We start from the raw sequence: 26,387 nt of genomic DNA, 5'->3' as shown, positions 1-26,387 counted from the left end.
TGTTACTGTAGTAACTTGTAAATGAATATTGGATGATGAGTTATTAGAGCCAGTCTGAACTGGAAAGTTTATGAGCACAGTGGGCAATAATTTCTTCTTTTTTTTTTTTCTTTTCCATATTAATTTCTTCCTCAGTGTGAATGTAAAACACAAAATCAACAGGTCAGATATAGGGCTTTTGTGAACTCTGCCTCCCCTCTCAGACAGAACAGATGCAGCCTTGAACTACTTTATCACTTTGCTTTTAATTAAAGCCTATAATGGTTTTGCACTTTGTTAACAGGCTTTATACAAAATACAAAGTGGATAAAGGATGAAGTGAATCTTGAGATAATTCTACATTTTGGATTATCTCTTTTTACATACATTGGCCGTTCACTACATCACCCAGAGCCGCAACCAGCATTGCCTCATGAGCGATCTGGCGATAAACAGTGGTTACACACCGCCCTTCTGGAGCAAGAGCTGACAGCATGTGCCTTGGCTTCCAATATTTTCCCTGTGTGGCCAAAGGGGATGGTGTTTAGAGGCATCACCCTTGCTTAAACAAGGTATAAAATCTTCTTCTAATCCAAGAAGAGGGTAAACTTCTCCATGCCCCAGTGCCTCAGCAGTTGCAATGCAACATCAAATACTCTGTACTATGGTTTGTTGTCACTGCATTGTGCCCGGTCCTAAAATGCAACAAAGGGAATTCAAGTAGCAAATCAGGTCCTGAGAGCACTTCCCACTCTTCAGCCTGGCTTCTTCTGTATCCGTAGTGGCTACAGCCCCTCTGTGAGGCTGGGCAGTCTGCCAGGAGGAGGTTCAGGGTCCCCCAGAACTGAAATAGAGAAGGTAATGATCAGATTATCTCTAAACTACCAGCAGAGGAGGAAGCCCATGTTTCTGACCTGCAGCTGCCCACCCTTTCCACCTCTGTTGCTGATGGTGGCTGTAACTCAGGACCCGGGCTCTGGATTTGTCCCCAGTAGCCGTCTGCACTTCAGGGAGGCTCCCTGTGGTCGAGGCAGAGTCTGTCTCTGCTCCCTGCACAGTCATGGTGGGGACACCGGCTCCTGCACAACCAAAACAGCCTCAGTTCAGCTCCTTGCTTCAGTGCCTCTGCAAAGGCTTAAATGGTACTTGGAAGAGCACCCTCATGGGCTTCTCCTTGAGGAACAGGAGCAGTTCATTGTCTTCTATTGTTCCCCTTAGTTTTAAAAGCCCTTCAAAATTTCCAGGAAGCCAATGTTTCTGTCAGGGTGTCCCAAACCCAAGTAACAGAGAGCAGAAAGGCAACGTGGGTGAGGGTAGTGAGCATGGGTATAGGATAAACCTGCACTGACCAAGCAAGGATGCTGCAGACACTACAAGCATGTCTGGTCCTGTGCGTTCCCACAGTCATGGTCTCATACTGTCTTTACTCAAAGCCAGGATGCCTTTTTTCTGTTGTTACAGATCTTAAAGCTAAGATTCATCCTTGGTTAAGCCCTTGGAGCAGGCACAGGGCAATTACCCCAGAGCAAATGATGCAGATCAACTTGCCAATCTGCCAGACCTCCGCAGGTCCAGATGCTTCCATTTCATCCATTTCATCTCCATGCTTTTCATTTATTTTGGCTAGCAAATAACTGTGCCAGATGCTCCACAGGAATTGCCCATGTGCATGGTTATGCTTGTATCTACTCAATGTATTTTATTCCTCAAAGAAAGCACAGAAAGTGATCTCAGGTTAGCCACAGAGTAAAATCCAGCAAACACAGCAGCTAAACCGAGATCATTTGTCTGGGTGTCTGTGACCCATTTGCCGCTTTGGCTGAGGGTCAGCGAGGTGGTGCATCTCCCTTCAGCCTGAAACACAGGAAGTTTCGGTGTCCTCCCACATGGGTTGGGAATGGTTCATCCAATTTGGTTTTAAAGCAGTAGAGCTGGAGAGCGTGACCTTGCTCCACTCTGCTGGTGTCTACGCTTAGATCTCTCTCAGAAAGCATCTACGAGACTGAAATGCTTTAGTATGGATCCTGTTTATAGTTCGTTATAATTATATTGTTTTCAATATATTGAAGAATGTCGAGTTTCTTGATATTTTTTGCTTGCACTTCAAGACTGCATGACAGTTTATGTTGAAAACCCTGATTTTTGAAAAGCAAGCAAGGAGTTTTAATTTGAGAATAATGTCCTTCTTTCCATCTGGGATACATTTAAAATGCTGTAACATATTTTTGCTACATCAACCACAAAAACAAATTCCTTTTTTCCAAAATACTTCTAAAAATATGTGGTTTCATCTAAAATTCAGGGTCCACTGATACAGAGAAGTCTGGTGTTACAGTGTGGACATGTACTAAAGCAGCATTTTCTCTGCACGCTCAGAGGTCTGTAATTAGCACGAGGACAGCCATTAACATATCCCATGCGCTGTGTCACCAAGTCACGCCTGATTATGTTGCAAAGTGAGATTAGCAAAATGAGCTTGAAGTTGTCCTCTCGCTGCCATTTGATAGTAGGGAAAACAAATCCTTCCACTGCCAAAGCTGCAACTAATATTCAGTACTTAAGAAATTCAACTGATGCATTCATAATGAATAGGATTTTGTGTAATTAAAATTTTAAAATAAATCCCCAACATGAGCCCTGGCTTGGACTTCTTAATTTCAGATATGGAAGTACAGCTTTTGAAGAAATAGGTTGAGGGTTTTTTTTTTTCCTTCCTTCTCTTTTCTTTCATCTGAGAGATTTACAAAATCTCATTAGCATACTAAAAAATAGCAGAAGAGAAATTAAATGAAGACCAGAATTAAAAGACTCACTAGTTTCTTCATGTCACCTTTATAGTTCTTTTGAGCATCTGTCCCTGTGTGGTGGGTGTAAGTAACATGGAGGTGGATGTTAGTGGGTGGCAAAGCTTTTATGAGGCAGAAAGAAGCTGGGAATTAGAAAATTATTGGAGGCAGTTTCCATACAGATGAAAAGAAGCAATCAGACCCTGAGAAGCCAGAGAAGAGGAGGAAGACAGTAAGAAAACTGAACAAATGGCACATTTCACTGGCAAAGAAAAAGCCCATTTGTTTCAACAGAAACCCTGAAAGTTGCCATGGAGCTCTCACTCAAAGCATCCCAAAGCTGCAGGTCTGGGTCCCTCCTTGCCTGCAGAAATCTGTAGGTCAAAGCAAAAAATCCACCAAGTTCTCATGGCATGTTTCCAGGTTGCTCACCTACCTACGGGGTGACTGCATCCCTTGTTGTCCCTTGTCACACGTAGGGTGATGGAGGAGATGAGATAAGTGATGGCAGGCTAGCAAGGAGGTCCTGTAGCTGGGAGGAAGACCACGTTGCCCTGGAGAGCTGGAGTCCATTCATGCCTCTGCCTGGAAAGCCCTGCATGATACTGGAGAGTCATTTACAGCAAGCTGTTCACGGATAGCTTCTAGTTAGATGATCTCTGCTCCCCAGTTGCTCAACCTAAAGCCTTAGACCTGATTTGCGGATAGTTTGATCACTTGTAGCTGCATCTGAGGTTAATGGAGGCTGGATTTTGAAAATATCAAGTGCTCTGTGAGGCAATTCTACTATGAAAAATCAGGTGTTGTGTGATATAAGATGGGCAACAAAATATGGTCAGTACACTTGGATCATTAATCTCTCTGTGCCTAAATTCCTTGACCCTAAACTGGGAAATAATACTGCTGTTGTACCTTAGCTCAACATCATAGGTATCAGCTGACAGATGCCTGTGATACACAAACAGACACAGCCACAGCAATGAACCTCATAGAAGAAAAAATGAACTCCTAGAGACAGTTTTTAAAAAAATATGCAGTCTCAAGTTTGGGACTATTTTCACAAGGACAGCAAAAATAAGCTCATAGTCAAAATGCATGGGCTTCCCTCCCCCAAGTCCCACCCACAGAGAACTCTTTAAAATAACAAAGGTACCAGAATGGTTTAAGCTGGACAAAACAATGTGGGTTTCCCCACTGCATTTTTTCCCCACTCAGAAACATTTTAAACAGACCTGCAAGTGTTATGAGTCTATATATAAATACATACCTGTTTGCATAAGTGCATATATAATTTAATATATATTTTAAAGTCATCCTGAATCAGGTGTTATCCCAAAAAACACAAGTTTTACAGAGTTATACATGATAGGAAACTGGATCTCAGAGTAGGGTCAGCCGTAGCAGGAGGCAGCGTTTGCACAGGTGGTGGGTTTGTAACAGGAGGTGTGAGCACGGCCCCTCTCAACCCCTGGCTCCCACCGAAGGTCACAGCTGCCATGAACATGCACGGCTCCTACCAAGTCTCCTGTAATCCAACCAAGAAAGCTGTGGCTGAGGAAGAAAGAGTTTGGATCCACAGAAGGAGCAGATATGGGTTCCCTCTTGGGAGGAGGATTAGGTTGCTGCATCTCAGGGCGTGCTAAAGCTGGACTGGGGTAGAGAGGGAGCACTCTCTGCTAGTTCAGGCTGGCTGGCATGTCTGACGGCTTTATTTTCATCTCCGCCATCTTCCGTGTGACCCTGCTCTGAAGCTCTACTGTGATGGCTGTCAGACTACACCATTGACTTCCCCAAGCAAATAGCCCAGCCCATGGGTGAATTAATGAGTGTTTGCAAAGTTGTGTGTGATCACTGGATAAAATGTGACACTTCACATAGTGTCTGGAAAAGGGTGATTATTCACCGCATCTGCTTTGCTGTCAGAAAGCCTTATTGACTGGGCAGCAAACAAGTCCTTGTCCTCACTCCTTGGGATGATCTCCTCAGCATACGCTGCACTGTTCATGGGTGTGTAAAAGGCTGATTTTTTGCACATATGTGCATTACTGTAAGTAAAAGTATGAATGAGGCATCCAGACTCCCAGTATAGCACTGGGGAACACTGGAAAGTGCAGAAAGGTAACATTTAACCTTCACTCTGAAGACCTGAGCAGCATTTATTCTTCTATAATGAGGCAGTGCTACTCATCCTCCTTTTACTCCAGATCATCAGGGTCTGAGTCCTCTTCTTTGGGGTGGGAGGACTGGATTCAACCCTCAAGCCCTGAGGAGTTTGCAGCGAGCAAATTCCCCATTTGCAAGTCAGGACTTTAATGGCAAGACATTTGGCTGCTCAGGGCAGCAGCCACCTTTGCTCTCCTGTTTGAAGCTGTGCCAATGTGCAGCAGAGAAGCAGGGCTTGAGGGATCATGGTGTAGCTAGTGCCTGCACCCCACAGAGCCGGGAGCTCAGCCAGCAGGGCTGCAGTGTCAGTTGCTGCCTCTGTTTCAACTATTTTTACCATAGTTGACGTAAAGTCTTTGCAAGTTAAAATACAAAAAGTCCCCCAGAGCATGAGGAGCAATACCAAAGCCCTCCCTCCTGGGTGGGTGCCTCAGCTTTGCAGCTGCAGACTCAGAGGTATGTTTGTGTCTTCTCTACCTCTTGGAGATCTTGGAGATCTCTACCCCTTGGATCTACCCTTTGACCTTCACCTGGATTTTCTATCAAGTCACTGGTGACTGGAGGTGTAATGGTGGTAGGGAGCCACGGATTTACACCCTCATGTGAACAGGCATCTATCTCTCTCTCCACGGACTGCATTGTCTCCAGTGCAGCAGGAGAAGCCCATAGTGGTACAACTCTCTCCTGGCCAAAATAGGGCCGCCCTTCTGCTCCTTGTCTAGAAACCAGTAAAACCTCTGTGGGTCTGCCCCGAGGATGGGTTTGGTCCTGGCTGCGTGTAGAGAGCGGTGTCCGGGGGATTGTTCCTTTGGCATCTCGTGGGATGAAGTAAATTGTACTCCGGGGCTCTGCATGGGCTGTAAAAGGAGCTGATATTCTTTGGAGTTAGCCACCTACTCCTCAGACATCAAAGTTAGAACAGATGAGTCACACCTAGAGCGGTTTGTTGCATTTTTAGCAGAAAGTCTGTAGAAAGGCTGGGGCAGGACCCAGAAGCCCTGTGTCCTGGGTCCAAATATAACCTTTTTTTTTTTCCATAAGAAAAGCACCATGTGTTTATAAATTGCTCTTTGCCAAATGACTTGTTCTTAAAGAGAATTACACTGCAATAAGCTGCATCATTAAAAAGAAATTTTTCTGTGAGCGGCAGGGTCTGGTTTCCTGCGGTTTGGTGTCTTGTGGTGGGATTATCTTGTGTCTAATGAGGAGCACTCTGGCTGAAGCCTTTTCTCCTGTTCATAAAGACATTGTCTCATGTGGGTACTCTGGTGTCTATAATACATTTGGGATCAAACTGCAGTTGTTTAGGTTCTCTCCTATCTGACAATGTAATATTGCCCACGTGGCAAGCTGTTCCTCCCTGGAGACGCGAAAGGGTCATACTTCTCTACCTTGCTGCCTCTTCTCACAAAACCGGTTGAAAATTAAAGCCTTTGAGACTTCTATCACACAGTTAAATTTGACTGAAATTGGCCAACAGGCTAAAAGATAATTGAGAATAATACTGGACTGACACAACAACATAATAAACCTAATTTTATTAGGTAATCGGGCAATAAATGATGGAAAGTAAATACTGGAGCAGATTAAACATGGGAAAAAATGTTCATAAATATTTATTCAAGCATTTAAATGCACTCAAGGTGACCATTTTATGCCTGTTTTGCATTTCAGTTTTAGAGGTTCTATTCACAACCATATGAAAGACCAAGGGCACAGGCACCCCAATAGTTACACTCATACCTCAAAAGTAAAAGTAAAATAATAGTTTTCTGTGAGACTTTTTTTCACAGAAACAGGGAATTTTTAACCATTTCTTTCAGAATATTACAAAATTTAGAATTTAGAAACAGGAATGTTGAATAATTCAGAACCAGATTTTGAAGATGATACTCACCTAGTCAGAGAATAAAAATAGATCATGTGGTTTGTGCTGGATTGCCAGATTTTTCAATAAACCTGAACTGAACAAAGTCAGACCAAAAATCCTTTGCTGAAGTGATTCATGGAAATGTTTCAAAAATGTGAGATGTGAAAGGGAATTCTCAATTATTTGCACACACACACAAAAAATCACAAATGAAGGAAAGAAGAAAGATACATTGAATAAATTGCTCATCGTAATTTATTTTTCCAGTTCCTGAGCCATAGAAACGTGCTTATCATAAAGTGATTTTTGGAGATACTTGTATTTTCTTACCTTGGATACAATTTAGATGGATGAGCTACCATTGCTCTCCATGCTTATCAAATTAGGAGAATGCATTTCTAAATTCAATTACATCCTCAGTGGAAATGGTTTCTCTGACTCTGGTAATCTTTGGAGAGGAATTATACACAGTCTATAAAGCTTCACATTTCAAAACCTAATTTTGAATGTTATTCAAGAGGTTAATTTAAGATTCATCTTCCTAAAGAGGAGTTAAATAAAACTGATAGAAGGCTGGAACTTGTCAAGTGGTTGAGAGGTTTATCAGCATGTGAGTATGAGTTCATTAGTTTTAATTAGTATAATCACTAATGTTGCATTAACAGTTTGGTGAGAGAAAGTAATTGCTCACACCCACTGTATTAGATTGGGAGATTAGAATTCATTTTATGAGGCAATTAGCATTTCAGGGATTTTTTTATAAGGCTTTTACGATCTGCCATTGCAGTAGCCTCCTTCACCAAAAGAGTTTAAATTAACCATAACTTTCATCCTAATGGGATGCAAAAATTAATGTAGAATTAAGTGTGAACCAGTCCTCTCCAGCAATCCCACCACAATAAGCAGGCAGCTAAAGCCACAAACCTCCATTAGTTTATAATGACCTGTTTTATTTCCCAGACAATGATAGTCATTTATCTGACCTCAATTCATTACCTTGTTGGAAAGTTTACATTCTTGAATTTTATACAGCAAAACAAATAAATAATGAGGAAGGAAAAAGTAGAACAGTACTGTTGAAGTAATAATTCTCCCAGGAAAAAGCTGCAAGGTTCAATAATAAGGCTTGAATAGTCAATTATTCTTCATATCGAATGTCAGAGGAAGAAGAAACATCTCCCTTTGACACCCAGTGTCTTGGGAAGATCCATGCGTTACACAGCAGCAGCAATCACGACCCTGCTCTGCCCATCACATTCCTTGGCAGCTACTGACAAAATGGAAATCCTGAATGGAGATCCAGGACTTTGTCATCCTGGTTGGCAGGGAAGCCCTGGTCATCTGAGAGTTGGGACAGCTGACCCAAGAGATTGCCTTCCAAAACATCCTGGAAAGCAAAAGTGCAGTTTCTGGGGGAAAGACTGTATGCAGTAAGAACGCTTACTCTCACGTCAAGGTTGTAATAAAAGGCATCACGGTATCGATAGAGAGATGACACAATGCACCATTTGCAACATATCTGGCACCTATTACACGGGACTATGCTTGCCCCTGGTTAAAACAAATCTCTGCTCAAAAATGGCTGAATAAAGCCCAAATCTGCTGTGATTTGGATGTGGCATGGAGGAGAACAACTGTTAGATCTTAGAACCATACTGTTGTTCCTGTAATTTTGGATACATATGTTAAAATAAGCAGCCGTGGGGCAGTATCTGGGGAGTTACATGAATCTTCCTAAAACATATGTTAAAGCAAAATGTATGTGTATATATATGTACTCTTAATTCTTATACTCCTTATAAGCATCTCCAAAGGAGACATTGTCCTCCTACATTTAAGCATCTAAAATTTAGGTACAACTAGACAGATTGGATCTCATCCTTAGTCACTCTGGCGGCAGCCGGTGCCACCCTTAGGAGGTGAATTACTCCAGCTAAGATCTGAATCCGCCGCTGGGAAGGGCTGCCTCCCTCTATTGACTGCAGAGGCGGTCCAAGGTAACCAGGTTTCCGTCTCGGGTGGCCGGAGTAAATGCTTAAAATTGGGTAGGATGAATCATGGCCGGCGTGCCTGTGCCTTAGGGTTTGTCTACGCACAGAGTTATTACAGAGAGCCATTACTCTTCTTGAATAGCATTACATATGGATACACTTTTGGTTGAATAAGACTTACTCATTTCTCTTCAACAACATCCGCTTGACAGAGGCAGAGCAGTTTGCTTCCTAGTCCTCATGTGGAATTATTCTGCAAGAGCTGCTGCCTTTCCAGCTAGCTGCCCTACCTTAATCCAAATTTACTTTAGTATAAAAATGTCCTTAATTTGCCATCCATCCACCTTTGAGAGCCACTTAAGATTTATGGAGGTAAGCGCATCAATTAAGCACAAATACATTGACCAAAAAAAAAATGAATTCATCGTATACAATAAAAACTGACTTTTATTTCACAAATTATGGGTGTTATAAAGCATATTGTTTCAGGAGAAATGCCTGTATTTTCCAGTGTGTTTCATTAAAGAATAATAAAGCCATACATATTTCATTTCCTTGTTCTGAGCTGCAAGAGCTTTAACTATATAAAATGCCCCATGCTGTCCTTGCTTTGTTGGGCTTTTTTTTCTTTTTAATCAGATTTTTTCCCCCAAACTAATGAAATCGCTCTTTAAACACATAAATCACTTTCATTTGAAGTGACTTATCATGGCTCAGATGGTTTCTCTCTTCTCCTGGAGAACAAGGCAACCTCCAGCACCTTTTGCTGTGCAGATCCAGGCCTGGATTGCCCCTGATGTCAGCCTGGTTTCAGCAGTTCTGAGTTCCCGGCGTTCCCACCAGTGCTGTTTTAGGTGGGGTATTAGGTGGCTGGTGTCTGCGGGGTCTGCACCTTGCATATCTGCACCAGTTCCTGGCCCAGCTGCTATCACGTGTAATTTCTCTCTTCTCATAGTATGCACCGACCCGCTGTGCAGCTGCGCAGACGTCTGCGGAGCAAGGCGTCCTCCCTCCCTGCCATCACCACGAAGCAGTACATGACCCCCAGCTGGTTCCCTGCACATGCCCGCTCTTCTCCTGCCCATGGGAAGGGCACCTGGAGGTGGTGGTGTCCCACCTGAGGCAGACCCACCGCATCAACATCCTTCAGGGGGCAGAGATTGTCTTCCTGGCCACGGAGATGCACCTGCCTGCACCCACGGACTGGATCATCATGCACTCTTGCCTTGGCCACCAGTTTTTGCTGGTCCTCAGGAAGCAGGAGAAGTATGAAGGCCACCCCCAGTTCTTCGCTACGATGATGCTGATCGGCACGCCAACCCAAGCCGACAACTTCACCTACCGGCTCGAGCTCAACAGGAACCAGAGGCGCCTTAAGTGGGAGGCGACCCCCAGGTCGGTACTGGAGTGTGTTGACTCTGTCATTTCGGATGGGGATTGTCTTGTGCTGAACACTTCCCTGGCTCAGCTCTTTTCCGACAACGGAAGCCTAGCGATAGGAATTGCAATAACCACCAGCAAAGTTCACAATGCTGAAGCTGAAATGTGAGGGGAAAGAGGAAGAAGAGGAGGAGGAGAAACAATGGTGCTCTAGCTGCCTTGTGAGAGCCAGAACTTGCGGACTTTTCGGGGGGGTCTCAGGTCTTTTATGGTATTTAGTACTCGTCCACAGTGGGCATTATGTAAACATCCTGTGGTTACGGTCTCTGTGTAATGTATTTACCGTTTTGTTAATACAATTTTATGAGAAATTTTGAAGAGGCTAATCAATTTATTGTCACCCTCCAGCAACACTGGAAACAACACTTTCTCCTGGAAAGTGCACCCGGGGTGACTCTCAGAAACCTTTGGTCTGAGCATGCTATGCAAATGTGCTTCCTTCATTGTCTGCCTAATTGCCTGGTATTAAGGAGGCCCTGTGCCTGGTAAAAGGCAAAGTATTCCACTAAGGGCCAAGAGCACCCAGATTTCCACACTAGCAACTCTTACACTGTGGTCACAACCAAGCCCCAGGGAGCTTGCAGTTTCAGAGCTCCCTCCAGCTTCTAAGGAAGCAACCTTCACCACCCAGACAATTAAAGCTTCAGAAGAAAAAATCACCACCTCCACTGAGCTGGGGCCTGGGAAGCCTCATCCTGCATTAAATCGGGGATGACAGCTAGTGGGTGGCCACTGTGAACATGGTTAAATCTCACTCTTGTATCATGATGGGCAGTGAGAGGCTTGCTAGATGGTCTGGCTCCAGGATGGATATAACCATAGCCAGCCATTGGGGCATTCACCTTTTTAGCTGCTATTTTCTTAAGCATTCAAAAAGAGATTTTCAGAAAATGAAGTATCAGGAAAGTCCTAGTTGTGTACTGATCTTGCTATTGAATTCTGTGCCACTTAGACCCACAACGTGTGCTGCTAAATATTGATTTAAAACAATGCAGACGGAATATCTGTTTGCAAATTGGCTATGAGATTTGAAATGCTCTCCTTTAAAAATAGCTTTTTTTTTTTTCTTCCATACACTTGGGGGGGTGATGATGGTCCCTTTCATTCTGCTGCGGGTGTTTCACAGATGATGATGGTCACAAGAAGAAACAGGCTTCTCTAAGAGCTTCTTCCTTAGATGGCTCCTTAGGGACAATCGGAGGCAGGTGCTGGCCATCTCCTGACGCTCAGTCCCATCTGCAGTCAGGCATGTTTCCTCCATAGCCAACAACAGCAGTGAAATCCCACTGCAGCGGGTGACGTGTTGAAGGAGGGGGCTCTACAAGTGAGTGTGACACATGAGAAGCATGAGAAATTGTCTTTTCCTGTTTCCCTTCTGCCCATGTGTGGCTGTGGCCTGCCTGCTTCTGAATGCTTTTTTGAGAAACGTCTGGTGGGTTGTGTCAGTTAGTAGCTGGAGAGATTGAGGCTGTTTGCTTGAGTCCCTTGGAAAACCAAGGAAGGGGGGAAGTGAGCTAAGAACAGTTCTTCAGTGTTTCAAAAGGCATCTCACTGTAGCTAGCTTTGGGTAGGGAAAAGCTCTGATGCTAATATCTCCCACCTGCTGCTCTCCTGGGATTTATTATAAACGATGCGTGAAGTAAAACAAATTGCAATTTTCCTGAGATGAATGCTATGCAGATAATGCCTTCTGAGTTGCAGATGCACCTCGCCTCCTTACCTGGGCTTTCATAGCAGGTCACTGCTCAGAGAGGAGCCAGGATCTCTTCAACAGGCTGCTCATGATCACGCAAGCTGAGGTCTGAAGAAGAAGTCTCAGTCCCTGTAAGAGTATGCTGGGGCATACCTTCACGGCTTTCCCACCTCCGAATTTGAGGGGCTAGGGGGGCATGCTGGTTTGCAGTGAGTGTTTCACTGGAACACGCAGGCTTCAGAGTGGCTTGCTTTTTTCCTGCGATGTTAAATATTCAGAACCAGCAACTGCTGCCCTTTCCCTAAATGATGGCAATAAATAAATCATTGGCATTTTTGTGGACTCTAACTGGCTTCTCCAGCCCCTCTGGCAAATATTCTGCTGCTGAATTAAAACAAAGCAAAAGCAATAAAACCCCAATATAAACAGTTCCTCTAGCTTAAACTTCCTGAGCTCTTTGTACACTGTGGTAGAGACCTAATGTAATGCTGCTTTTGTTGTCTGATCACAACCAGTTTTAGGGGGAGGGATATTCCTTGGGTATTCACTTGTTTCAGGCTATTTACTTCTTGCTAGTTGGCACCTTTTGTTCTTGAAATATCTACTGAAACGAAGAATGCGCTGTTGGTGTTTTTGGGCATGCCCCTCGCCAAAAGACCAGTGTATTTCTGGCAGGATGAGTGTGACAGCAGCAGTTCTCCAGGATGGGCATCTCCATCCCTTGCCAGCGGCCAGGTTTTCTGGTTTCAATGGGGCAGGAGGCACAATGGAAATCTGACCTCCCTGACACGGACCTCCTCACATCCCACATGTCCTTCTCCCAGAACTTTCTCATGACCACACCAAAAGTTCAGCCTTTCCATTTCCTTCCCAGTCCTCATCTGGTGGCCACCCTCCTCAGCCCGCTCTCAAGCTCTCAACCTGGGCTTCCCCCTCGGCTTGCAGAGACCATGGCGCTGTTTACCTCCTCCCGCTCTGCCTCTTGGGTGCCATTGCTCAAATCTTTCTCGCTGCTCTTTGCTGCCAGCCAGGAAACCTCCTCACTCGGCTATCTCCACAGCTGCAAAGCCCCAGCTCTGGCAGGGATTTCAGAAATACAGATACATTGGAGTATTGATTAAAATCTGTCTAGTAAGACTCCCAGTACAGAAAAGGAGGACACATTTTGGAGAGAAAGGAGATATGAGTACCTAAATCCAGCCTTCATAAGCATCTCAACATAAAACTCAAATGTTTAAGGGTATATTTAAGGACTTTCTACCATGGAAGACATTCTAATTCCACCATAATTCAAAGCCTATGAGCAACCCTTCACTGCCATAAAGCAAAGGTGAAGCAAATATTCTGCATGATGGGACATAAATGCTAAAATGCTGGCAGGTAGGATCAACAATGAAATTCAGTTTACATGCACTCTTTCAGTGCCCATAATACAGCACTTTTTACAGCTCTCTACTCATGGTCGAAAGGCAGTTGTAGCTTGGCTTGACAAATTTGTGCTGAATTTGGGGCTTCTAGAATTCATTTTGTACTCTAATATTTTGCATCTTTATAATGTATTATATCGAGTCACTCCAAACTCCTTCAAAAATGTGAAGAACTTCCTCTATGAAGTAAGGAAGTACCCTTATTTTGGTGCAGGAGAAAATGAGGTCTTGCAAAATCGCTATGCAGGTGTTGCAAAATTCTGTTTTCCTACCTACCTGAGAGCAGGTTCCCTCTTTATTTTGGTTTGTTGGTTTTTTTTTTTTACATAGACAAAATAGTATTCTTTTTTTTTTTTAGAGTTTTTACATATCTGTGTTCATGGATGGATTTTTTTGTGCCTAGATTAGTAAATTGTAACAATAATTTCATCAGGCTGAGCCAGGTGGATTGCTGCCAGACCCACTAGAAAACCTACTTTGGTTCTTCTGCACTATCCATCAGACACAGTGTGAATGTTAATGTCAGATCTGCAGTAAAACAGCATTAGTGCTTTCAGATCAATCCCATTATGAATTAAGCTCACATCATATAACCATGACTCCTTATAAATCAGCTGAAGCATCCCGAGTCTCATTATCTTGAAGATGACAAAGGATCTTGCTGTGCCAGTGCGAGCCGGAGGGCTTGCTGAGAAGTAGGGCAGTAGTTCTCTTCCCACTGGACTCTGATATCGCACCCTACATTTCATACCATCCTTTATGAATACAGGCCAGTAAACTACTAAAGAAAGGAGGGATGGTAAATTCTGGACAATGAAAGGGTTATAACAAAACGAATGGTTTACAATAAATTGCCAGGTACCGCTGCATGGCGCTCTCTTTTGGGCACCAGAGGAATGAAGCCTGATTGACAGTACTGTAGTATAGGTGATTGGTCTGCTCATAACACACCTGAAAAACACCTTGATCGGAGAAGGGTTCGTCAGAACAGACACAGAGATGCACTTCTGCTCAGCTGGATCAGAAACACCTTCTCAAACAGAGGAGCTGCAGCTTGTGAACTGTTCAGACACAAGCATAAGTTTTTAACCCTTTTTTTGTTAATCCAATTAACTCTGTATGCTCACACCAGCTGGACAAAGGGTGGAAAACAAAGATTGTACTCTGCCACATGTATCATCACTAGAACTATTCACAAAAAAAGATGATTCATCTTCTGCAGAGATGAACCTGCAGAAAACGATGGGGTTTCACAGCAGGGTAGCACAGGGCAGCGCCTGCAGGCTCCAGAGGTGTACACATACAACTGAGGGCAGATCTCAACCTCCAGACAAAAATATTACTCAACGGAAACCACTCAGAATGAGGTCACAGCAGGGGCTGTCAGGAAAATGATCAAACCTCCTGAGAATAGCAAACCAGCAGGGAGCTGAGGCTCTGTGCAGAGATGTGTCACTTCACATCAGCACCTTCCACCCGGCAAAAGAGTCTCTCCTCTGCTGGGAGCCTTGTCTCAGGAGCAGTGTGGATGTGTCATTGGGATCAGCCCTTGGCACTGTGGGTCTGCATGCGAATGACCCCGACGCTGCACAATGAGTGCAGACACCCAGCCCCTCTCCTGCCCCACAGCTCCTCTGGTTTTGGTGGGTACCCAGCTACCTGCAGCTGCTAGTGGTTCCTCCAAGCCCTGGCACTTGACAGTTTTGCTGTCTTTCACTTGTATGACTCTCACCAAGGTAGGAGAGTATTTGCTGAAAACCACCCAAAAAATCTTTGGCAGAACATCAAATTAAACCTATACTTCATACCCTTGGTTAGGATTATGATCACTCATTCTTTCTCTCTCCACAAAGGCAATAGACTAATGCATAGCTTTTTTATCCTCCTTTGGGCTCTGCCCCTCCAGAACATGCGTGTGAAAGATTAGCAGGCAGCAATCATCTTCAAGAGAAGGATGAGGACTAACATTCATTGCAAAGATGTCTGTTCTCGCAGTACTTTCACAAAGGGATGCCAGGCTCCAAAAAAGAGCCTAACAAACCTTAGTGGGAGGCAGATGGGAAACACCAATTGCAAAGCCTGCTGTCCTTCAACTAGAATGAGCTTTATATCTTCCAGGTACTGAAAAACCTCCTGAGACGTTGCCTATCTGAATACATCACTTAATCTTGTAGAAAGCCCCAGGACTGAGGGGTTCTTGCTGTTAGAAATTGCATCAAGTAACCTTATTGAAGATAAATGGCTTTGAACTTTCATGGCAACAGTGATGAACTGCTTCAACATCCATGCGGTGCAGGCTGAAAAATCAGAGCCTTCAGACAAAGAAATAAACTTATTCAAATGCAAATGTGAGATTTGGGGCAGAGGTTTCAGGTGATCTTAAAAGCACTTTCCTTATTGCCACAGACTGGATGTCTGCATAGCAAGAGTCACTTCACTGCCAGTCAGGTCCTATTGGCTTGCGTTCAGGAGAAACTCCGATAATCTTCCTTTCTCTATTAAGGGAGACCACTTTAAAAAGTAAAGCAAACACTGTCATGTATGAAACAAGTCTGGAAAGGATCTTTCTTTTCAGACAGGACTGCCTGGCCAGCAGACTGTGGGGAGAGTGCTACATCTCCTACCTGTTCAGGGTGAATCCAGAGTTGCAAGCACAACCTACGTAGACACTTTCTTCATATTACAATCCCTGCTTCAACTATTGAAGATAACAGCTGTCAGGCAGCTGGCTTGAAGCTTTTGATGACTTTAAGATTGTTCTCTAAAAATCTACTAATATCGACTTCTAGGCCGAGATGGTTTTAGGGCACAAGACAGCGAGGCTCCGCTGAGGCTCTGCTAGGTTCATCGGTGTGTGTGCATGGGAGGGATGCAGGAAAGCCCTACATCTTTGCCTCTGCCTTTCACATCAGGAGCACCAGATACACCCACAGGGATCGGTTTGGGTCTCTCCTAGTAAACTGTGGCAAATGGCCGGACCACAGAACTGGATGCCACTAGTTCTAGAGATGTTCAGTACATCAGCAGCCAAAATTGATGTGAGTCCCTCTCTTAGCTTTGAGAATTAAAACAGGGTCTTGCACAGAAACATTACGCCCATTCATATCTCTGTCAGATGGCTCCTATTTCGGGGTACGGGTTCCTCTCTGGCTTCTGATGATAACAGTAGGCTACAAAACATGGCTAGGTGCTACCGTACCTTCCACAGTAGGGTCCTGATCCACAGAAAGGTCTCTGGGAATGACAGTAATATAAATGAATAATAGTATAATATACTAACATAAAATAATAATGCAGTGATACCTTTTAGGGCTGATAACATCTTTAAAAGTAGCAGCTGATACTGAAAGGGATCATTACTCAAAACGAGCTTCGGGTGATGCCTGTACTTTTGCCTTATTGAGATGTGGAAGAAAATATCCAGAAGAGTGACAGTCTCAGGGCTACCCTGATTCCTTGAAGAAATGCTGAACTAAAAAAAAATTAGCTAGAAGAGTCCTGAATGAAGCAGAAATATATTGCTGTCGCCTCTGGGCAGAAGTTTCTTGTGACATGTGTCCTTGGAAAACGATTTCAGTGGCAGAGAGGCTTGAACTTCAGCACATTACAGCCCCTGCTCTGTCACTTCCAGAGTTTTCATGAAGAAATACTTAACCGGGACTGCAAAAAAAGAGTATAAATATCCACTGAATGGTGTGACCAGTGTGAGAGCTGCCAAGGAGGTTTGTCCAGCCTCCTCTGGGTAAGCCTCCACGTGGCTCCTCTGCTGGTTTGGCAAAAGACAGGGACAGCCCCAGGTCTGAGGAGGGCTAGCTGCATTCCTGACAGCCTGTAAATTGTTGTTGCTGTTGTACAGCGATTGTATGTGATAACTCCCATGCTGAAAACCGTCGGAGATTAAACCTGGGCCCTCCAGCTGTGTATGTCTGTACCGGCTGATGTTGACAGCCAGGCTGTGGGTTATGGCAAACTCACCGGGCCTAAAGCCTGTTATGCAAGACTGACATATGTTGACTGGTAGTTACATATACACTGAGAAGTCATGTTGAAAAAACATTTCTGCATGAGATATGTCCTTAGCGTATTGAGGGCGAGCACTTAATCATACTGTCTGTGCTGGATCGCATCTCACCCATGCCGCCTGACTGCTCTTCTTCTCTCAGCTGGAAACCTGGAGGAACCAGAGCTGAGTCACTGGCCATGCAGGTGTCCAGGCCACTGAGGCCAGCACAGAAGTACTTCGGGGGTGTCTGTCCTGGAGAGCCCATGACTGTGCATAGAGAGAAACTTCAAACAGCACAGACCCAAATGCTGACAAGTCTTTGAATATAAGCCTTAACTTCAGAGATCCTCCCATCCAGAGAGAAACAGAGCATTTCTTTCTGCAAAACGCACTTGTCTTCACTCAAGTTGCAACCTAAGTGAAAGCCCTACCATGGCTCATGAAGTTTCCCTATGCAGTGATGGTTGCACTTCCCATTCAGACTTGATGGCTATCAAATGGGCCACACTTTGGGCTCGCAGTTCCTCAGTGACCGACATGACTGCTTTTCTGTGTAGGTCCAGTGTAGCTCTTCTCCAGAATTGATGATGCTCCCCAGGTGCAGGCTTGCTACAGAAACCCCGTCTGCACCATTCAGCCACAAGATCAGAATGATCCTTTCCAGCCCTAAAGCTGTAAAGCAGTTATGTTCACACTGCATTGCTGTGAGGTCCGTGATCCGACTACAGGTGAGCCAGCACAAGCATCAGAAGCCATCCTGCCATAATAGTCCAACCACTGTACCAGGTTAAGTCACTTGCTCAACCCACGGTGGGTCAGCTGCCCATCCTGGAGCTAAATGAACCCTACAGATTGCAGCCATCTACAAGGCTGATATATTGTTTAACATGATGAACCCCATTTTCCTCTCCTGCTTGCCTTGAGCAGACACAACAGCCAGTCCTAGAGACAGGTCTGAACCATCACAGCTAAGTTAGGAGCTACGCTGCAGGTGGAAATTGACAGTGGGACAAAATGGCACCAAAATCTAACTAACTCGGATACAAGGAGTGCTGGAGTTCATCAGCAGCTGAAAACAAGAAGAAATGCGGATGCCAATAAGGAGGATTATGGCAAAGTGCCCAAATGCAAATGTGCCAGGAAAAAGACACTCCTAGGCTACAGGTCAAGAGGTTTTTCTGGAGCAACCTTTAGTTTTGGTGATAATGCCCTGGCAGAAAGCTGACGCAGCTTGGCTTTCAGACCCATTGGGCTGGGCAGCAGCCAAGAACAGCATTTATTCATTACATGTAAACTGAGCAAATTGCCCAGGGAAGGGAGTCAATAAACACGGAGCCTCACGGCACCATTTTCACAGAGCGACCTTTCAAAGTATAATTGCATGTTAAAAGACTTGATGGCAGTTGTCTCTGATCAGAGAAGCACTAACCGAGCTAGCTTGGGGACTTATTTGTTGTCAAGAGGGAGTGTGTTGGAAAAGGGCTGTGTAGTCAGAGGCTGCTTTTGGCTAGCTGCCACATGAGGCTGTGATCAGGAGAGGTCCTCCTGACTCCTCAGCTACACAAATGTTTGGTCTCAGGTCCTCTAGGGAAAGGCAGAAAATGGTGATGCTGGGAAGCATTTTCATTGTCACTAAAAAGCCTATGGCTTACTGCTCTCTTCTCATCCAGTGGTGATGACTGCATTCAAATCACTTTGTCTGGGGGAGATTTTGATTGTGGTCATGATAACGCATGATCCTGAGAACGGTCCTCAGTCCCTCGGACCACAGCCTTCAGGCTGCAGCTCCAGCTCAAACACCGTGATTCGATATGGGGTCACCACCCCCACGGCAGAAGAGCCGTCTCCCCTCATCACCCCACCCCAGAGCAGTCTCCTTCCCTGGCAAGCAGCCTTGCCTCCAGCCCAAACACCCCACAAAACTATCCTTATTCCTCCACAGGTAGTAGTCCCATCCTCTTGCAGTGATTAAAGGCCCTCACCTTAATTCCTCTAAAAAGAAAAATTCCCAGCTGAAAAATTGAACCCAAACCACCTCTATGTTATGTCAACATAATTGCACAAGACTTCATACTCCCAAAGGGTTAGGGGATCCTGGCTATCTTTCAGCCTTGTGTTAGATGCCACATGTCATAACACAGTGTCATTTCCCAGGATAGACACATTTGACCCTAAGGCAAACTAGCGTAAGGCATTGCAAAGCGTGCAGGAGGCAGAAAACCAGCAAGAGACTGTGAGACAGGCTTCCAGTCTCAGTTAGCTAGAAAGAAGCATCAAGGAGTGCAATAAGGAGTGCTTGAAGCTGGGCTGGCAAAGTGGGCATCCCTGAAGCTCAGCAGAGGACTATGGAGAAGAAGAGGGGTTTCTGGAATGTGACTACTCCATGATTTAATTACAGTTCAGGTCACTTAATCCAAATGCTTAGCTTAACCCCCGAGATGCTGAAGGTGTGTCCATGTGTGAGCATCAATGACAGTATCTTCAAAAGCCCATTTTTTCTTTCAAAAATCAAGCAGTACCACTCTGCTAATGCCTCTAGAAAATTAGTCCTTTGAGAAACTGAAACTGTTCCTTTTTGGATGAGCGGTACATGGCTGTGCCACTTGAGAGCCTTGCTACGGCAAAGCTCCTAAAGCAGCTGCTTCATTTAAGGACCAATGCATAGCAATTTTTTCCTAGGACTTCCGTCAGGAGATCTATGCATATGCTTGAGCATTTCAATGGGCAGGGAAGGACTAAGCACAGACTCGAAGATAAGCATGGATAACCTGCCTGAACCCAGGTGAGGTATGCCAGATTGGAATTTAAGTAAAGAAAGTGGCATAGGGGTAGGTAAGACATTTACTGTACAAATCCTAAGCAGTGTTTTCTTCAATACGTTTTTTGACATATACTTGTATTTGTTAGCGTTCATATTCCACTGTCCCCCCCAAATATTTGACATCAACTTGATATATTACATTGTATGAAGTGCACTGCTTTAACATACAATGATGCCTCAGAGAGAATTTCTTAACCTGAACCAATGTATATAATTTTCTAGAAATCCTTATGATGATGTATTACATGAAAGAGCAGCAATAAACCCTTCTATTGGTATCTGTAAAACATTTCACAATGTCTGCCATGAAAAACGCCATTAAATCCTATTTGGCATTCTCAGCTTGTATCACCTGCTTGTGTTGGAGGGCTACTTTTATGAAGAGGGTAGTGCATCACGAGAGGGTAGAAATGAAATATTAGGAAAAAAAGAATAATTGCCAAAGTGCACTGCTTGCAAAAGCTTGCCTTACAATTCGTTATTGCCTACCTTTAATCTTCTACAGTCGCAACCAGTTTGAAAAGAAAAGTGTCACCATCACCAAAGGCAAAACACAGGCCCCAATACTCCCAGTTTAGGCTGTTCCCAGTTGCTCTTGTGAGCTGGATTCAGCACCGCCTGTGTTTGGTGGCAGGAGCTTGAAAACCCACGTGGGAATCAGAGCTTTGGTCCTGTGTCTAGCCCAAAGCTGTCCATGTGGGGAAACAAAGAGAGGGATTCTTGACGTTTTCTAATCTTTCTGTCATTTGACTAAATGGAAACAACGCGAGACTGCTCCTCATTGCTTGCAGGCTTTGAGGAGTGATCTTTCTTTCTTTCTTTCTTTCTTTCTTTCTTTCTTTTCTTTCTTTTTTTCTTTCTTTCTTTCTTCTGGACAATTAACAGACTTTAACACTACCCCATAAGCTGTCAAGGACCTTCACAGTTTAATTCTTTAATTTCAGGTTGGTTATTTGCAAGATCAGAATTGGGCAGGATCTCTAACCCTATTGCCTGTCGATTCCTTTTAACATAAATCTTTTTCTTTGCTTCTTTATTGCCAAAACCTGTTTCAGGCACTCATGAAGCTTGCTAGAAATTGCCTTGAAAAGAGCTGAGCGATCAAAACTGACCAGATGTGCAAGATGAATATTCATGGTTTATTGGAGCAACCTCCACCCTTTTCTCAGAGCAGGGTACCTTCAGCTGACCTGTTGTCTCTCGTACAAATTACTGCCTCATTACCACTCATTCCTCTGGAACCTAGCTGCGAGGGACATCGAGCTCGTGTTAAGTAATTCAGCAAAATAGTGAAAGAAAACTGTATCTGATCCAGAGTGGAGGCACCTGAAATTCCCTGCCATATGTGCAAATGAAAGCGGACTTGAAGGGACTACAAGAATCAACTTCTCCCCTTGGACATGAAGCATGGATGTTTTCCCCTCTGATTTTAGACATCTGGAAGATAAGTGCCTGGGCCTGCACAGGTCACCTGTAGTTTCCCTTGCAGAGGGTGGAGGTAGGGCACTTTGAGGATGTAACCCATGTCAGCTATTTAGACACCTGCTTTGGGAGGAAAGAAAGAAAGTCATTACATTGCTCACATCACCCTCCGCTCTTTGTTGGGGGCTCAAATCTCCAGGAAAACCCAGAGTGAAACCTACCCAAATACCGCAGGCTAGAAGCGAAGGGTGCCTTGTGCTTGCACTCCTGCCGTACGGTAAAATTCCCCAGGGAGTTCATTCATTTACCAGCTGGCAATAACAAAAGGTTACCGAAGGAGCATCCTGGGCTGTGGGTTAGCATCGGTCTCCAGTTCGGCAGCAAACAGAGAATTTAATTTCCGTTGCCCTCTCTTTCTCTGGCCTGCCGGCACAATCCTAGACTCTGTTTCAACAAGGTCTAAAAAAGAGGACTCTGCCTCTTCCGGGATTAACAAGTTTCTTCATGGCAGACAAAAAAAAAAGAGCTGATGAGGGAAGAGGGAAATCTGGCAGGTGAGTTTCCTCCACTTCCCCATGAACAAATACCCCAGTGGTTGCAGAGCAGTCACTGGTTTGTAGAGAAAGCAGTTGTGCCTTCAAACCCAAGGCAGGAAGGGTCAGAGTGCTTTTAGTGGACCAAAACGATGTTTGGGGAAGGCAGTGTGGAACTTCCTTTAATACAGCCAAATTTCATGCACAGCAAGAACAGGGGCTAAAAATAGCCCGGGATGCTAATGAGGGCCTGGCGCACACCGTCTGTACGACAAGATGATGATTCTTTTTGAAAATGCAATAATTTAAGGGGTTGTTTCATTTTGTTCCTTTCTGCTGCTGCAAAGTGTTCAGAAACATGAGGCTGTTTGGGTCTTCAATTTTTTCTCCTTAATCTTAGGAAAATGAAATGTTAATGGACAAAGAGGAAAACGACTAGAAGCAAGAGCTGCTTTATTTTTCCCGAGGCTGCTCACACGTGATCGGCAAACAACGTGGGTCAGAGAGGGCTTTCATAACATTTCAGGTGGATTTCCACACAGCCCAAGATGGGGGATCAGGATATTTCTTACACAGAAATACTTTGATTCTCCCCAATTTGTAGGTGCTGGGGGCTGAAGCATCCACACTTTTTTTATTCCAGCCCAAAGCTTAGACACGTGGCTTGTGCAAGAGATAGACTGCAAGCTCCAGCTGGACATTTCCACAAGCTTGGGACACTTCTGCAGCCTTGTGGCCCTTTCCCAGGTTCTACACTGTCCCCCGGGAGCGCACGCATGATGTAGCCTGTCCTCTGTTGCAGGCACCGCTGGGAGCTCTCTGTCCTCAGCTTGGTCACCTCTCCTCCTGAAACCCACCTGGCAGCTCCACGTTAGCCCGGGACACTCGGTTTCGTGGGACACCCGATTCCCCGGCTGCCCATAGAGCTGACATGCAGACTTTCCCTGGGCATGAGACTTCTCGCCACCCTGGGAGAGAGACGGGACAGAGGGAAGGGCTTGCTCGTATCTGTGAGCAGCAGGGGCACAGCAGAACCTTAATCCAGCCTTGGATACAGTTGCTGGTGGTGAGGCTGAGCCGCCGCCAGCTCTGGTGCACCCAAGCAAAATTGCCCAATGGTTCAGGCATGATGAGGACATTGCATGGCGCAGGGCTGCGTAAACCACATCTCTGAAGGAAACCAGGCGGAAAATCAGAGCAGGAAGCTAGAAGTCTTTATGAAGCATATCTTTTTTTCCTGTCAGAGACAGCCAACTGCCTGCCTGTTAACAGCCTACATCGGTGGACCATAAAGCACGCAGCAGATCAGGAGCTGTTTTCTGGCACACGCACACTTGTCTCCTATAAATACTACTCTGGGAGGGAACAAAACAGGTATTGTCTCTTAATGCTCCCATTAAACAGAACCGCACAGGTGGTAATTAATGCATCATGACATGATGACAAGTGTAAGAAGAAATTGTTGCAACAAAAAGTCACCACAAGAACAGCAGGATTCAGATTAGTGTTCATTTCGAGATCGACTCCTCCTTCTTTGCTTGAAGAGCTAGGGACCAGCTATTCCACATTATGAAAGATTTATTTGTCTGCTTTCTTGAGTTTCGGGTCATAATGGAGCTTTGTTATCTTTAATAGATTCATATACTCCTTCCCTAGTGCTTTGTCAAATAATAATACTTACAAGGCAGTAAAAGGAAAAAGAAAACACAAAGAAAAGAACCACCCCGTGTCATAAGTCCTGGGTAGGTGAATGTGTGTGTGCACTTCTGTGCACGTGTGTATAGGAGAGGGGTTGTTTATTGCACCGTCCAGCACAGAATGAAATAATTTATGTACCATCTACATGCAAATGTATATTTCATTTAGGTAATAAACTGCACCCTTGTATAATTTACCCAAACAATGGAGCTGTGAGGACACGGCTACTAATCTTCAAAAATCAACTGTGCCTTTTCAAAAGGGATTTTTGTCTTTCTGTGAATTGATCAAACTTGACAAGTAATTTCAACCTAATGTTCACGGCTAGCCTCCTCTCTCCTCACCATCTGTAGGTGAGAAATCCTATTTTCTGGAAGTGACAGAGTAATGCAGGAGGCTGCAGACATCTGTAAAAAAAACCAGAAGTGGTTTTCCCAGAGCTACAGGCAAAACAAGGGTGAATTCAGGAAGGGTATGAGTATTTTTGAAAAAATTATATATTCTTCATGCCTGCAACTGTCCACATGGAGTCATGTTTTTTAAGCCCCCAAGTTTAATGAGAACAACTGAGAGATTAAAATGTCTCTGTATTTAAAATACTATGGTAGAAATGCTCCAGTGGAATAGCCTTGCTCTTGTTAACAAATATAATAAAGACTCTCAGAAGAAATTAATTCTGAAACTTATTGCATCAATGAAAACTGCATTATAGACAAAGAGACTGAATGTAAACTCAATTTGCTTGCAGATTTATTTATAAAAATATCAGCTTTGACTGAAAGCTGATCAGTCCTACATCAAGCAATACAGGAGAAATTGGAAAAAGGCCAGTTATCACCCTGCCAGGATCACTGACATGACTGAGATTAATCCAAAACAATTTGCACAGCTACAAGAAATCTTGTGCAAATTTTGTTTTTTCTCCCAGGAAGTACAATGCTAGCTTTTTAGGGCCCTTTTTGGCCGTACCAGGACACTTCAGGGAATACAGATCAGCCTCCGTGCACCAGTGGATGGAGATCCTGGTATCCTTAGGCTGAGAGTATCCAACCCCAAACATAAACACATCTGTGTGCAATCCATATAAATACACCAACACTGAGGGAGTAATTAACTTTTTTACTTAGAAAACCTTCTGTGCATGTTCCCCCTTTCTGGGTCACTGCTGCTCCTGAGAAATCATTCAGGGCTATTTTCCCTAGCAAGTAGGAGGTCCTCATGTGGGACACCAGGCGCCCTCCAAGGTGAAAGGTTGTTTTTTTTACCATGCCTACATCTAGAAAACTGGACCCAGGAGTGTCCCCAGCTGCTGGGTCCTGTTGCACATCTGTGTCCTGCCTCCAAGAGCCCCAAGCCAGGCTCTTTCCCACACACATGCTCTACTTCCCAGGCAGAGGAAGCCCTTACCTCCTCTCTTCACCCCTCTTCTGGGGCTGCTTATTGTCATTTTTTGGGGCAGACCTGCTAAACATAAGCTAAAGTACTCATTTCATAAGGATGAGAGGGATAAGTGGTGGCCAGCAGGCAAGCTATGACTCAAGGCCAGCTGTAGGTCAGGTTGAAGCACCTGGCTGTACAAGGCACAAGGAATGGCTGGAGGGTGGCAATTCACTTTGGTGTCACGAGAGTTTTTGAAGTTCTGAAATCTGCTTTAACTTTCCCATCACAAGAAACCCCATAGCTTCTGATGGTTTTCACAGCAGGGCATTATGTCAAAACAGATTGAAAAGGTCCTTTGGAAGATTGAAAAGGTCAGGGCTTTCAGGTCTTTCTGTATTTCTCCCCCTTTGTTTCCATCCCTTAAGGGTATAACCAGACAGTCCACCTCAAACTTCACTAAAGCATAATGGGAAAACACAGTCAAAATATATGGCCACAAAATATCTTCTTCAGGAAAAAAATAGAAACTAGCGAAACTAGCAAAAAAAATACATTTTTTAACAACAAAAAAAAAGTTCTCTGCAACTCTCCTAAGCATGTTTTCTTCTCAGACATCCCAGCTGAAATTAAAATTAAGCTTCTTTCTGTTGTTGGGTAGGTGGACACTGTGTTAGCTCATCAATCAAGAAAATTATCTTCATCTCAAGGTCTGGTCATTGCTGGTTAATGTGGGTCATGGGGTTTTCTGATTGCACAAGCGAGAGCTGATCCCCTAGATTTGCCCCATGAGGGCACTGGCAGCAATAAGTCAGTGGAGCAGTGTTAGGTTGGCCATGCAAAGAGAAAGACAAGATTTTTTTGGTCACAGAACTCACCAGAATGGGATTTCTGAGCCAGGAAAATGCCAGATACGTTTGTTTCTATTTCAATATGGGGAATAAGATTTCATTTCCATCCTGTGTAAATAAATAGTGGTTTGCCAAAATATATTGGCCTCTAGAATCACAGAATCATAGAATCATTTAGGTTGGAGAAGACCTTTAAGATCATCAAGTCCAACCGTTAACCTCACACTGCCAAGTCCACCACTAAACCATGTCCCTAAGTGCCTCATCTACTCGTCTTTTAAATACCTCCAGGGATGGGGACTCAACCACTTCCCTGGGCAGCCTCTTCCAATG

The 26,387-nt window shown here is 44.4% G+C and overlaps 1 protein-coding gene across 1 annotated transcript in view; it reads left to right on the top strand.

The window, feature by feature from the left end:
- SIAH3 (siah E3 ubiquitin protein ligase family member 3) overlaps nt 1-10,537 on the top strand; it is a 49,867-nt gene extending 39,330 nt beyond the window's left edge. Inside the window, exon 2 of the mRNA XM_009284895.2 lies at nt 9,745-10,537. Coding sequence (XP_009283170.1) covers nt 9,745-10,338 — 594 coding nt within the window. The 3' untranslated portion in view covers nt 10,339-10,537. The remainder of the gene's footprint in view (nt 1-9,744) is intronic.
- Nucleotides 10,538-26,387: the final 15,850 nt, after the last annotated feature.

The sequence above is a fragment of the Aptenodytes forsteri genome, unplaced genomic scaffold, assembly GCF_000699145.1.
Source record: "Aptenodytes forsteri isolate BGI_AS27 unplaced genomic scaffold, ASM69914v1 Scaffold199, whole genome shotgun sequence".
Taxonomy (NCBI): Eukaryota; Metazoa; Chordata; class Aves; order Sphenisciformes; family Spheniscidae; genus Aptenodytes; species Aptenodytes forsteri.
Note: the sequence above shows the minus strand (reverse complement) of the source record. Positions and strands in the feature narration are given on the sequence as shown.